This window comes from Eucyclogobius newberryi, unplaced genomic scaffold (assembly GCF_026437365.1).
Source record: "Eucyclogobius newberryi isolate DKJ021-1_F unplaced genomic scaffold, fEucNew1.0.hap1 SCAF_1, whole genome shotgun sequence".
Classification (NCBI taxonomy): Eukaryota; Metazoa; Chordata; class Actinopteri; order Gobiiformes; family Gobiidae; genus Eucyclogobius; species Eucyclogobius newberryi.
This window is the reverse complement of record NW_027315723.1, coordinates 22782515-22795785: the sequence shown is the minus strand read 5'-3', so window position 1 is coordinate 22795785 and position 13271 is coordinate 22782515. Positions and strand designations below refer to the sequence as shown.

General features: G+C 43.0%; 3 protein-coding genes across 4 annotated transcripts in view; 1 reads left to right on the top strand and 2 right to left on the bottom strand.

Annotated features, from left to right (window-relative positions):
* Window positions 1-10: 10 nt before the first annotated feature.
* lyrm2 (LYR motif containing 2) lies at window positions 11-1038 on the bottom strand. 2 transcript variants are annotated; one of them, XM_072440353.1, is made up of 4 exons: window positions 969-1038; window positions 732-872; window positions 157-245; window positions 11-122 (listed from the first exon to the last, which is right to left on the bottom strand). In XM_072440353.1, exons 1-3 carry the CDS (start codon window positions 1011-1013, stop codon window positions 168-170), a joined length of 264 nt encoding a protein of 87 aa, XP_072296454.1. In that variant the 5' UTR covers window positions 1014-1038; the 3' UTR covers window positions 11-122; window positions 157-167. The 2 variants fall into 2 exon arrangements, with proteins under 2 accessions (XP_072296454.1, XP_072296446.1); XM_072440345.1 differs by lacking the exon at window positions 11-122 and having other exon boundaries at window positions 129-245.
* A 183-nt stretch (window positions 1039-1221) lies between these two features.
* mdn1 (midasin AAA ATPase 1) overlaps window positions 1222-13271 on the bottom strand; it is a 52851-nt gene continuing 40801 nt past the window's right edge. Inside the window, exons 83-102 of the mRNA XM_072440308.1 lie at window positions 12822-12983; window positions 7170-7307; window positions 6812-6947; window positions 6573-6742; window positions 6364-6495; window positions 6100-6235; window positions 5582-5871; window positions 5348-5500; window positions 4563-4664; window positions 3698-3902; window positions 3433-3594; window positions 3200-3360; window positions 3037-3126; window positions 2839-2954; window positions 2599-2773; window positions 2425-2498; window positions 2235-2349; window positions 2093-2159; window positions 1781-1923; window positions 1222-1695 (exon numbers count right to left, since the gene is read on the bottom strand). Coding sequence (XP_072296409.1) covers window positions 1510-1695; window positions 1781-1923; window positions 2093-2159; window positions 2235-2349; window positions 2425-2498; window positions 2599-2773; window positions 2839-2954; window positions 3037-3126; window positions 3200-3360; window positions 3433-3594; window positions 3698-3902; window positions 4563-4664; window positions 5348-5500; window positions 5582-5871; window positions 6100-6235; window positions 6364-6495; window positions 6573-6742; window positions 6812-6947; window positions 7170-7307; window positions 12822-12983 — 2913 coding nt within the window. The 3' untranslated portion in view covers window positions 1222-1509. The remainder of the gene's footprint in view (window positions 1696-1780; window positions 1924-2092; window positions 2160-2234; window positions 2350-2424; window positions 2499-2598; window positions 2774-2838; window positions 2955-3036; window positions 3127-3199; window positions 3361-3432; window positions 3595-3697; window positions 3903-4562; window positions 4665-5347; window positions 5501-5581; window positions 5872-6099; window positions 6236-6363; window positions 6496-6572; window positions 6743-6811; window positions 6948-7169; window positions 7308-12821; window positions 12984-13271) is intronic.
* LOC140355609 (transcription factor IIIB 90 kDa subunit-like) lies at window positions 8312-10498 on the top strand. Its single transcript, XM_072440278.1, has one exon. The coding sequence runs from the start codon at window positions 8342-8344 to the stop codon at window positions 10409-10411; it is 2070 nt and encodes a 689-aa protein (XP_072296379.1). The 5' UTR covers window positions 8312-8341; the 3' UTR covers window positions 10412-10498.

Here is a 13271-nt window from a genome sequence, read left to right as displayed (position 1 = left end):
GTAGATTTTTTCAACAGCATTGCATTAGTCAGACTCACACATCTGAGTAGCTAATTCAGTGACCATTTAACAAGGCTGCAAACGGCTCAGTCTCAATGATGATATAATTCCAACAGTGGACACTCCTCTGTAGATCCCCAAAACCCAGACAGTCACACGGCCAAATGCTACCTGGCCAAGGATAAAGATCTCCGCAGGTCTTCAAGGTGATTATTTGCTTGTGTGATCATCATCCGAACGGCATCCTAAAGAGAAAACAAGCATCGTTCAGGTGAATCCAGGAGGTGAGAGCCATACATCTTTAGAATGGTGTACAAACATTACTTTATATAGTAAAGTAAATAAATACCCTCTATTGATGTACTACACTAATATTCAACAGTCTTAAAGGAACCATATGTATCCTGCTCTTACTGGGTTAAAACATGTATTACAATCACAACTGAGCCCCTGTTGCCAGAGCAGACAAGTGTTTCACAGGCTGAAAGTGCTGGGCTTTGGATTGGATTGAAATGTAGGAACTGGCAACCCAAATGAGGCTTATTCTGCTTTCTTACAACATAAACAATGTGGACATTTCAGTATGTATATTACCAGGCATTATCTGATCTCGTATTCGGGGACACAGATGGGTCAGGTTTATGAAAGTTGAAATCTAAATCTTGCGTGCGGTTCCTTTGTGACTAAATGCATTTCTATTGTCTTTGTATCACTGAACAGTGCGCTTTTACAGGATCAGTGGCGTCCTTGTTCCTCTTGAACTCGTCTCTGGCCCAGTCTCTGAGGTACTTCTGGTCTCCTGGATCTGGCACTTGCCGGACGGTCCTCAACATGTTTCTGTAGATCCCCAAAACCCTTTGTCGCTGTAAGAACTACAAATCAACCGTGTCATTATTTTGTCTCCCTCTCATTTCCCTTAAGGTTTGATCTTCTTACACTCAGATAATGCAAATGTTATCTATTCTTACCTGTTTGAGAGAAAGAGCTGCGGCCGGTAACCTTGTGACTGCCATGTTTACCCAGCCGGATGTTTTGCATGTGGTACAAATGTGTAAGGATAAATGCTGCCCCCTGCTGTGGCGGAGCGGTACTGCTGTCACAACCCATCACCAAACTCCTCACACTATTTTTGTTACAAAGAGATAAACACCAGTCTGTGTAGTTTTTACTGCAGTGTTTATTGTTAAAGAAGCAGCATAAACATGATTTACAGTTCATTTACATACGAATGAGTAGAAGATGCTACTCTGAATCCATTTGTCCCATGTTAACTGGTCTGTCCTAAAAAACATTTGACATTTATACAGCACATTTATCAACATTACATTTTAGTTTATCAGAGATTATTTTTTTCTCGAAGGCACTTCTGTGACAGCCCACAATGTGTGTACACGAGAGGATTCTGTAAAACATGGACACTATTCTCGGACTTACAGTATAATGCATACAGTAAAGTATAGTCCATATAATTGTGGACCAAGGGAACATTAGGAACTGTAAATGAAATCCTCACTGATGTGCTGCAGTGACCAGCTCAAACCACTGCCTTAGAGCATCACTCAGAGTTTCGGGCAGCACATTCACATCTCGGAGAACCACGTAGAACGGGAATGGGAACTCATCCATGTAAGAGCGGATCTCTGGCATCTCTCCCGCCTCGCCAAATATAGGCACCTTGATGTCCAGAATAGAGTCCTGTCGACAACACAAGGAACAGTTAGCAAGGCCACAAATGCTTAGAATCCGCTTATCAAAAGAGTCATTTTTGGTGGTTGCGTACTCTAGAGTTGGGATTGTCCAGAACCACAAAGATGATGAAGATGTTGGCACTGCGAGCGGCTCTCACTGCAGCGCTCACCTTCGCTTTCCCCTCAAGGAACAACCCGCGGCCATCAGACACTACCAGCAGCAGCTGCGCAGTATCTGTGGACACAACATATTGTCAAGATCAATACAATTAAGACACAGCTAATTCAATTAAGATGTCTCTGTAGTAACAAACAAGAATACAATTTTGTTATGTAATGGTTATGGTTTGATGTGACTCCTTCAGGATTAAGTTATTCAAACTGATTCACAAACAAACATTTACCCAATTTTGTGGATGCAGGAGAATGCGGTCTTGATGCCAGGAACATTTTGGTCACAGTCTCCAAAAACTGGACACATAAAAAGGGAATACTTATAATAAATAATGTATAATAATATAATTAATATAATCACACAAGTGTTACCTGAGCGATCCTCGTCTTCTTCTGTTGAAACTGGCACAGTCTGAGGATACGAGCTCCAGATTCGTCATTGAATTGCTGCTGGAAAGGGTGAAGGAGCTGCACATCTTCACCAAAACTGGACACAACACATTTCACATCAGCCAAAACGGTCTCTTCAGCTCATTATAAAAAGGACAGACGGGACGTTTACCTGCAGACAGCCACCTGCCCCGCCTCCAGCAGTGTCAGGGCATTGATGATGACTGACAGGGACTCAAACGCCATCTGACACATGGCACAGGGGAAACAAAACGGTATTTAAAATTTAGGCAACGGACTCGAGTTTTCAGGGTTGTTTTGCTTGGACAAAGTCAGTGGTTCAGACCTGTTTGGAGTGGTTGTCCACCATGCTCGAGGAGTCGTCCAGAGCAAGACAGATCTGGTACTCCCGTTTGCTGGGCTTGGTCCTGCGCAGCCAGATTTTGTCTTTGCGGAACTGGCTGGCGATGTAGGGGATGACCTTTCTCATGTTGAGGCGCTTCCCAGTACGGTAGTCCCCCCTGCAAACACAGCTCAGTAAACAGACAGAACCCCAAGAATGATTATAGGGAATGAGTGGACATACCTGAGTTTAGCAGCCTGGGTAGGCTCCAGTATAAGACGCAGCTGCTCACAGAGCTGCTGGGACAAGCCCGAGGTTACGCTCTGATATTGTTGCCACAGACACGCTGCTGCCCCCACCTGGAGAACATAAACACTACAGCACTCTGCTACAAAGTACAATATCCAATTTAATATGACTGCAATTAATCAATGAACTCACCTCCTCAGGGCTTCCTGGAGGAAGCTTGTGGCAGACTTCAAGCAGCTGCTCCATTTCTTTTCTCAGCTCCTCTGGATCTTGATCTGCTCTCTGCAAACACACGTTTTTAGTTGAGATCATTTACCGGTTTGATGTAGCATGTGTAGTTATGGCTACAAAATACTTCAGCAGACTCCAACAATAACTCTGGGACAGTGTGGATAGTAGACTCTGTATTCCTCTCTTTTGAATCATCTCTGTCGCGTAACTGTCTATCGTTCCAGTTGTCCTGGTCCTCCTTATTATCGCCCAGTGTCTGGACCTCCATGTCTTCACTGTCTCCTCCTTCACAGAAAACAACATTCAATACGATGCTTATAGCAGGACTATAGGACTAGGACTCAAATGTACCGTTACCTTTTTGTTGTTTATTGTTAGAGGTGTCCTGCTTGTCAGGGTTCAGAGTTGGGACTTCAGCGCTCTGAAGCTTCTCCTCTTCCATTTCCATGGCAACCTCATCATCCTGGTCCTTGTCTATTTGTGGACCTGCTGCTTTTTGCTGCTCTGCACTGGCAACATCTGAAAAGCAGAAGTACACTGCTCATTGTCCATTGCCCTTCTACAGTGACACGCGGCACACTAAGTAAACATGTATGTTCTTTTGCACATGTGCAGTACTGACCAAATGTCTGTGTATCATAGGAGCTCTCGCCCTGCTTGATATGCTCATACAGATCAGACTCCTGTTGTGGCTGACTTTCACCCTCAGCCCGGGCTTCTCTCTGCTCTGTGGACTTGTCCATGGTTCTCAGACGTTTGTTGATGCGCTCGTTGTAGTCTCCAGTGGTGCGCTCGTTGTCAGCCTGACCAGGCTTCCTCTTGAAGCTCTAGAAAACGTACACAGTGTTAGGGCTGCTCGATTATAGAAAATGCAATAATCAAGAATATTTCTCTCATGATTGTAATCAAGATTATTTAAAAATAATAATAATAATAATAATTCTGCCCTTACTGGCTGTAAGATAAAAGGGAATTTGTTTATTAAAACATTTTAATAAAGTGTTTTCTCTGCCTTTTAGCTAATCCACACATCTAAATGAGCATTTATAATGTCCTGTAGACCACTGGTTAAAGACATTTGATTAGTCTGTGACTGCAGCAAGCGTGACATTGAGGGTTTTTATTTGTGTGCTGTATTTTAATGCAACCAATTTAAAGCAGGTGAAACAATAACAGCTGTAAGTTTGCTTCATGCTATTAGCTCCAGGACACACTTAATGAGGACAATAAGCCCACACTCCTCTGTCCTCTGCATGGAAACGGTGGGGAGTTAGTTTAGGAGAGATTTAGAACATTTTGCACTAAATCTGCCTTTCAAATGTAACATGACATGAACTCCGCTGTTGTGTCCATCGACTCAAATGTGAACAAATTAAAGCCTCAGATATGTCCTGGATAGATAGTTCCCACATGTCACTGATGTGGACAGATCTAGTCCAGAGAACAGGCAGGACACAGCAGCAGCAACAAAGAGACAAACACTGTACCTGAGTTTGTTTTTCTGTCTGACGCTGTGAGGCCATTTGTGCTGTGAGTTGAGACTGGTGCCCTTCAGACTGGTTGGCATCAGCGGCTCCACTTCCATGTTCCTGAGGATGACAAACCGGTTAGGACTTCCATTGGGACAGTTAGTGATGGCCAAAGTGAAGTCTCATGAAACAGCAGAGCATTTGAACCAAATGTTTCAAAACACTTCTCCAGAGTGACATCTAGTGGTACATTTTAGTACTACAACATCCACCGTGGTTCGAACCACATTGTGTGCTATGGTTGCCAGGGAAATCATTTCACATTTTAGTTTTGTGTATTATTGATACATTTGTGGTTCTAGAACATTAACATTAATTATTATAATTTTTTTTATAAAAGTGAGGAAATGTTCTACATTTTAGGTTTTGAGGAGGTCCCACCCGGTGGGCAGGGCCTACCCAGAGTAGAATAAATATCTGAGTTCCCGGTCTGGCTTCGCAGATTGAGAATGACTCTTGGATGAGAGTCGAAACGGTTTGTTTTTGCAAAAATCAATCTTTTTCTACTATGGAACGCTCCTGGACAAAAGAGGGATTACGCCGACATTCTAGGTTTAATTAAAAATTTGGCCTACATCAGCCAAAAACAACCGTGGTTCATGAGCTGTCTTGAGTCATGTGACACATCATGAACTATTTAGGTCACATGATCAGCTGCTCTTCAGGGCCTTGATACCGTGCCAAAACGCCCGTTTCAATATGGCCATTACTAGGGACAATAGGACTCAACAGGGGAAACTCACCTCTTTGGCCTGGTCCCGCTCAGATGCCTCTCCTCCCAGCTCCACAGCTGTGTCACTCTGGACGTTCTGCTCTCCTGTCTGCCCATCTGCATTGTGCTCGTTTCTCTCAGATGACTCTAGCTGCTCCTCATCGCCCTCTTGTTCCTCTGGGTCCTGAAAGAAAACATACATCAACATTGTACTTATTAAGCTTTAACTAATGTTTAAGTATAAGTAATTGGAAAGTGGGTGTACCTTCGGGTCTTGTCCTTGGTAGTTTGGAACAGTGCAGTCTTCCTCTTTCTCTTCTTTGTGTTTCTCAGCAGACTCCTGGTCCTCTCCCTCTTCTCCCTCCTTTCCCTCTTCTCCCTCCTTTTCCTCTTGTCCATCACTTTGCTCTCCCGGATGTTCATCCTGCTTTTCCTCCTCTGCCTGTTGTTCAGCCAGCTCTTCCATGTTCTCTGCGCCTCCGTTCTCCTCCTCCTGACCCTCACCTTCCTCATCCGCGCCCAACTTTTTTTCATCAATGTCAAACGGATTTTCCGCTGTCCAAAAAACAGACAAACATTTTATCAGTTCATTGGACAAACGTGAACATTTTAGCCAGAAAGAAAACTATGGATGCAAGAAAATTCATCTGAAGCGACAAGACATTTTATATATAAAAGCAGGATCTTGTGTGACTATAACAGAACTGCCAGGTGTTATTTGCACATTTAAACCAAATATAAAACCTCCATTTCCATCTTTAGTATATTGTTGCTATATCTCACCATCCCCTTCATTGTTATCTCCACCCTCGTCCTCCCGGTCCAGGTTCAGATCGTCAGGTAAATCCATAGCTTCAGGTTCTGGCTGTTTGTCTTGTTGTCCGTGATATGGGTCCACTTCATTCTCGTCAAACTCCCTCTGAGCAGGCAGACAAACAGACAAACAGACAAACAAACAGACAAACAAACAAACAAACAAACAAACAAACGTGTGACTCCACCGTGCTGTCAAACTAAAGCAGGCTCTGGTATAAGAGATCGTCCCACCTGATCCCCCTGCTCATGGATCGCCTCCTTTTCCTCCTCCTCGCCAGGCTCCTCCCCGTTCTGATTTTTCCTGTCCTTGTTAGGCTCAGCGGCATCCACGTTGTCATCTTTGGCCACAAGTTCAGAATCACCCTGAAAATACAAACACAGGGATAGATTAACAAACTGGGATTCTTCTCGTTTGAACAGAGAATGGCTGTGTACTGCACCTGGTCCATGCCCTGTCCATACTCTTCCTCCTTCTCACTGCCCTCCTCTGCATCGCTGTCTTCATCTCCCCACAGCCTCTCGTCCAGGGTGTCCGTTTGCCCGTCACCCAAGTCGCCCATCTTTTTGTCCAGCTCTTCCTGCTCTTCTTCGTCCGACGCCTCATCCTCGCCTACAAATGATCACAAGCGGTTATACACATCTTAGAACTTTTTAGCACATTTCCAGTAGTTTATAATACCCGTTTCTTTTGGATCCCCATCATGCATCTGACCATCAAAGTCCTCAGACATTTCGATGGCATTGTCTTCAGATTTAATGTTTCCTTGGTCTTGCTGCTCTTCCTTTTCCTGCCCGTCCTTAAAGGTGTCTTCCACCTGCAAAAGAACAGTTACATTTAAAAAAGGGTCAGTTTCATTTTCTACAGTTTAGTTTTTATTTGATACTAGACAAATAATATTCTCCACATCCAGTTAGTTCATTTCTACTTTATTGTCCTTCAGTTTCCATTTCATTGATTCATTGGGAATACTTCAAACCCTTTTCTCAGCATCCTATTCTCAGTTACATATTATACAACTTTATAGCATATTTCTTACCTGATCTTCATTTTCTATCTTGTCACTGACATCCTTGTTGCCCTCCCCCTCTCCAATTCCGCCGCCTTCATAGTTGTGAAATTCTGTGGCACCTTCCCCATCTCCTCCTGCAATCAGTTCCTGAGGTAGACAGAAACCCTGTGGATAGCAAATTTCAAATTTGGTTACATTCATTCATCACTAATATCTCTCTGGAAACTTCTACCTATGGTTGCATTGCTGGTAATAGTTTTGAGCTGGCTGGCCACTACTTAAAATAATATACAGTACAGGGCTTCATTATGTGATAAAATAATGTGCAATGCATTTTTGAAATCGAATAAAGAAGGTACTTAATTGTAGCTACAGCCATTTTGATGTAGGTTAGGCTGACAATCCATCTCATAGGGACGTCTCTGGCACCCCAGAGATAAGAGTTAAGCCCTTGAGCGTCCGAAGACTTAACACATTATTGTTTATGTTGTTTAATATAGGCTACTATAAATGCATCATTATGTTTAAATCACATTTAAAGCATATAGTCACACCAGTCTTGAAGGTATTGGCAATAGGACAAGATAAAGACATACATTTTAATGCTAACACAACAATTCAGTCTTTCCAAACTTTAAGGTGAAGTGCACAAAGAGCCAGGACCAAACAACACAAACATGGATAAAACACAGAAAAGCAGGCTTGTGCACAAGTGGGCTTTAAAAAACAGTAAAAACAGTAATAACAGCTGCCTCAATGATCACTTCTGGGCCACTGATAACATTATGTGTGGGTTACAGATAGTATTTTAAAGTGTAATAACGCATGACTGTCGTAAAGCTCTGGAAGAGTCCATTCCGCGAATCTGTAAAGGGGGCAGTAACTCGTACCTGAGCATTATTTTGAGGTTTCTCTGGACAATCCTCGTGTACAGCTTTATTGTGGGTACTCACTGTAGCATAACAGCACGTATATTTAAGTAGTTCGTCTTTTGATTATAAAAACACATGTAGTGGTTTTGTCCAATGACGTCATATTTGGGCGCCATCGAAGCAAAATAGAGGCGGAATCTGAATGCCCCGAAAACACTTGACGGATAGTTCTCACAAATTCAAGGTTTTAAAGAATGTTATTTTTATTACCATTACTTCGGGTGACGTTTTAAAATAGGCACATTTAAAGCGCTTTAAGAACACGCCATGGCTCCTTCCACATGTCGAGCCTGCGGAGGCTCCGACATCGACATCGACCAGGCCCGGGGCAGCGCTGTGTGCACGTCCTGCGGCTCGGTGCTCGAAGACAACATCATCGTCTCTGAAGTGACTTTCGTCGAGGGCAGCGGGGGAGTCTCTTCTGCAGTTGGGCAGTTTGTCTCGTCCCAGGGGCCCGCCAAGACACCGCTGTTGGGCTCCGGGTTTCACACAGGACTGGGCAAAGAATCCCGGGCTCAGACGCTGCAGAATGGCAGGCGGCAGATCCAGTCTTTAGGGAGCCAGTTACAACTGAACCAACACTGCTTGGACACGGCGTTTAACTTCTTTAAAATGGCGGTCAGTAAGCAGTTAACCCGGGGCCGTAAGACGCAGCACCTCATCGCGGCGTGTCTTTACCTGGTGTGCCGCACTGAAGGCACGCCACACATGCTGCTGGACCTTAGTGACCTACTCCAGGTCAACGTGTACATTCTGGGTAAAACCTTCTTACTTTTAGCTAGAGAACTGTGCATCAATGCCCCAGCCATTGATCCATGCCTGTACGTCCCACGTTTTGCTCACATGCTGGACTTTGGGGACAACACCCACCAAGTGTCCATGACTGCCCTGCGCCTGGTGCAGAGGATGAAGAGGGACTGGATGCATACGGGTCGCCGGCCGTCCGGTCTGTGTGGGGCAGCACTGTTGGTGGCCGCACGCATGCACAAGTTCCACCGCACAGTGAAGGATGTGATCAGTGTGGTCAAAGTGTGCCAGGCTACACTTCGCAAGAGGCTGACCGAGTTTGAAGACACACCCACCAGCCAGTTGACTATTGATGAATTCATGAAAGTTGACTTGGAGCAGGAGTGTGACCCGCCATCGTTCACGGCCGGGCAGACCAAGAACAAGATGCAGCAGCTGGAACAGGAGCTGGCAAAAAAACTGGATGAAGTGGTCGCGGGAGAAATAAGCTGTTACAAGAATGAAATCGAGACTGAGCTAGAGAAGAGCCAGCCAAAGCTCAAAGGCATCTATGTAGCTTATACTAAGCACATCGACCCAGAAGACAATGAGTCTGTAGTCTCTGACCCAGAAGAGCCTGATGCTGACGTCACAGCCCAACATATTGCTGAGGACTTTCTCTGCCAAGTTATCCAGGCAGAGACTGGACAGGGTGCAGGGCCGGAGGGGCTGGTTACAGTTCCGGAGGAGGCTGTGCCTGTGAGACCGACAGCTCCACTAGCATCCATCCTTGGGAAACTGAGCAGTGCACTCACTGAGACCAGTAAAAAAGAAACAAAAGATGAGGAGTCTGAAGGAGAACTGGACCTGAATGGCATTGATGACCAAGAAATAGACAAGTACATCCTGAATGACAGGGAGGTGGAGGTGAAGACAGCGCTGTGGATTAAACAGAATGAGGATTATCTTCGAGAGCAGAAAGAAAAGGAGGAGAGAATCCAAAAGGAAAAAGAACAGGGCACATACAAAGAAAAGCCAAAGAAGTCTCGACGGCGGCCAGCTCAGATTGAGGCACAGACGGCCAATGAGGCCATTGAGAGGATGTTGGAGAAGAAAAAGATCTCTAGTAAAATAAACTATGATGTGCTGCGGGATTTAAACCGAAGTGACACAGGAAGTCCTGTTCCTGAAACCGGAAACAGTGCCCTGAACATTGCTACTATTCCTGAAAAGAAATGTCTCAAACGACAGAGAAGCCACAAAAATAAGGACCGCAGCAAAGGATTAGCTGCTACAGCTAATACTATGAGCAAAAAGCTTCGCCCACTTTTTCCCGCCTCCATCAAAATGAAAAAAGCTTCCTTAGTAGCTGAACATACAGTTGCCCCAACAACTGCTCTATTAGAGACAACACAATGTACTGCCAGTGAGCCCAGTCTGCCTGTAGAGCCCTCTCCTGCTCAGCCTCCTGACACCATTCCTCCTCCTCTGGAGGTCCCACATGCAGAGGACCCCCACACTGAAGAGGAGGAGGAAGAGGAGGATGAGCCGTGTGTGAGTGCACTTAAACTCATTGGAGACTATGGCTGTGAGGACGAAGAGATCGATTAGCTCTCACTCAACTCCATGAACTAATCAGATAAAAATAGGTTGTAAAGAGGCACTTTTGTATAACAGAAATGCCTTTATGGAATTTGTCTTCATGTTTATGTATTTGCATCTAATTATATTATGTAATGTAATAATGTGCTCTGAAAGCTAAATTTGTTAGCTTTCCTCCGACCAATGTATAAACCTTTTTTTAAAGAATATTTTGTACCTAAAGACAATGTTTGTAGCCAATGTGTTGGTAATGTTATTTGATAAGGACCTTTTACAATTTATAAACATGTTTTTCAGCTTTATATTCACAGGTAGTCATGATTTTAGAAAGTCTGTACGTTTTGTAAAATATTTTCCCCCCCGAAGTTCTAACCATTAAATATTATGGTATGTATGTACAAGTACAAATGAAATGACTCTTCTTTTGATGTGTTAAAGGCAAGACAATTTCCACGAGCCAGATTGGTCCAAGAGAACAACATTTTTGACATAATTTACATTTACTAATAGAGCTGGGTTGAAATAATCGATTTTCCGATCTTTAAATCGATTAGCATATTAATGACCGATTATCGATTCGTACGTCCAAAGATCTATTTTTTTTTTTTAATTTTTCTACATTTCCCTCAGTGAACTTCAATCTACCTTCAAGAAAGATAATTCAGGACTCCTGGATTATCTTTCTTGAAGGTAGATTGACCCTTAACCTTTTCATCAGCAACTACCAATACTTGTAAGATTTGCTGTTTAATATTGATATAATACTAGTTTTAATATGTTGTTTCTCTACACAGTCATGAAGTGAAGGAAACGGTTCAAATCCATTTTTCATTTTTAATAACATTAACTCCCGGATCAAATCGGATCGAATCGGAAATCAGATCGAAATCGGAGCGGATCGGATGGGATCTGAGAAATTGGAAAAAAAAATAAAAAAATAATTTGAAACGTAAAAATCGGAATTGAATCGATTCTTGAAATTTGAATCGAACCCCAGCTCTATTTACTTAATACCGTAGTTTGGTTCAAATAATATTTTGCTATTATTTCTGCGAGGTGAGATCTCGCAGAGGGAGACTGACAATCTTTAGCCTCTTCCACTTTCGAACAATTGCTCCAACAGTTGGATCTTTTTTCACCAAGCTGCTTGCCAATTGCCCTGTAGCCTTTTCCAGTCTGGTGGAGGTCTACAGGTTTGTCTCTGGTGTCTTTTACAGCTCTTTGGTCCATGGTAGGAGCTGGAGTCTGACTGTGGGTTGGACCGGTGTCTTTATGCAGATAACGAGCTCAAACAGGTGCTACTAATTTAGATGAATGAGTGTAGAAGAGGTGAACTTTTTAAAGGCCACAATTCTAGATAATCTCTTACATTCAGGCAGGCGCAAAAATATGTTCCCTAAAAACAGTTACAAACCAGATCCAGACCTTGGACAGTGACAAACCATGCTGCCTGAAAACAAAATCGTTATACAATCGAGCCTTAAAAATATTGATAAAAAAATCTTAATTCGTCATTGTCAAATACTTCAAAAATATAACTACGTTATATTTAAAAACCTTTAAATTAGCTTGTTCAATTTATCAAAAAGTGTGCATGTCTCATTCTCCTCTGAATGAGTTTATTAAATTCAGAGCTGAAAGTGAGATGATTGTACAGTTCTTCAGTCAGCGCTGTCAGTCAAAGGCACCGACTTGGAACAGCATTAGAGACAGTCTGACATTAAGCACTTTTAAGACGAACCTCAAACGTTGGCTCCAGAGGAACCAGTCTGTAATCGTAGATTCTGAAGTGTTGCTTAACTCTAATCTTGTCATTTATATTGAACGTGTGTGCTGTGTTTGTGTTACAGCCGTTTTCTGTCCTGACTTGCAGGGAATACAAATGGAAAGTAGACAATAGGCCAATTCTGGCACATTTATGTTCTACGTGCACACAGCCTTGTGGCAATTCAATCTTGTTAGTTATTAGTATTTGCATTTACTTGAAACGTGGACACATGGTGAACATTCATGTTTAAGTGCAATTATGAACATGTTTGTGCATATGTATGTTAGGGGTATGCAGACGATATGTATGTAACTATTGTAATGTCAAACACTTTGCCATAAGTTCGAAATCAATCAATCAAACTCGTAAGATCTCCTGTCGCTAACCAACAGCAATACATGTTAAATTGTTTAACTGTAACACGTTTTAATACCAAGACAAATTGATAAAATGGTAAGTGGTCCCATATAGCGCGTTTCTACTTTCACTCAAAGTACTTAATAATATCAAGGAACCACCCATTCACTCATCAGTGTACATGGACTAAATAGCATAATAAATTGTAAATTTGTTTTTAGATCTTACATGAGTATTTATAATGTTGAGTGGTACTGACTTGAGCGTGCCTAGTGAGGATAGAGTAGCACTGACCTTCTGTGCGAGCTCTGTGAAGATGCTGCTCAACACAGACAGAAGTTTGCCCGTGCTTCTGTGAACTCCCACCGACACGGCCAAAAAAAAGCGCACCAGGTCTGAAAACGTGTCCAACACTGGCTCCAGGCGCACCAGCATCCCACATGCTCGGTTCAACTCCTGCAAAAGACCATCATCACACATGACTCTGCGCTCAAAGGTCAGAGCCTCGCACTACACAAGTATATACCTATCGCCTGTCTGGATGGACAGAATTAACAGGCAATACAGTTGTAGAATTTGCATATAAAATTAAGAAATTATTTTGCATTAACAGGATAATAATGCAATAAACAAATGTTTTTTTTCCCCCCATGAAGCTATCAACAACATACTTCTGTGTGGATACAACTTTCCTGGTTATTGTGCATCTAGAACTACAGTAGAGTCAGATGTTCTCCAGGCCTC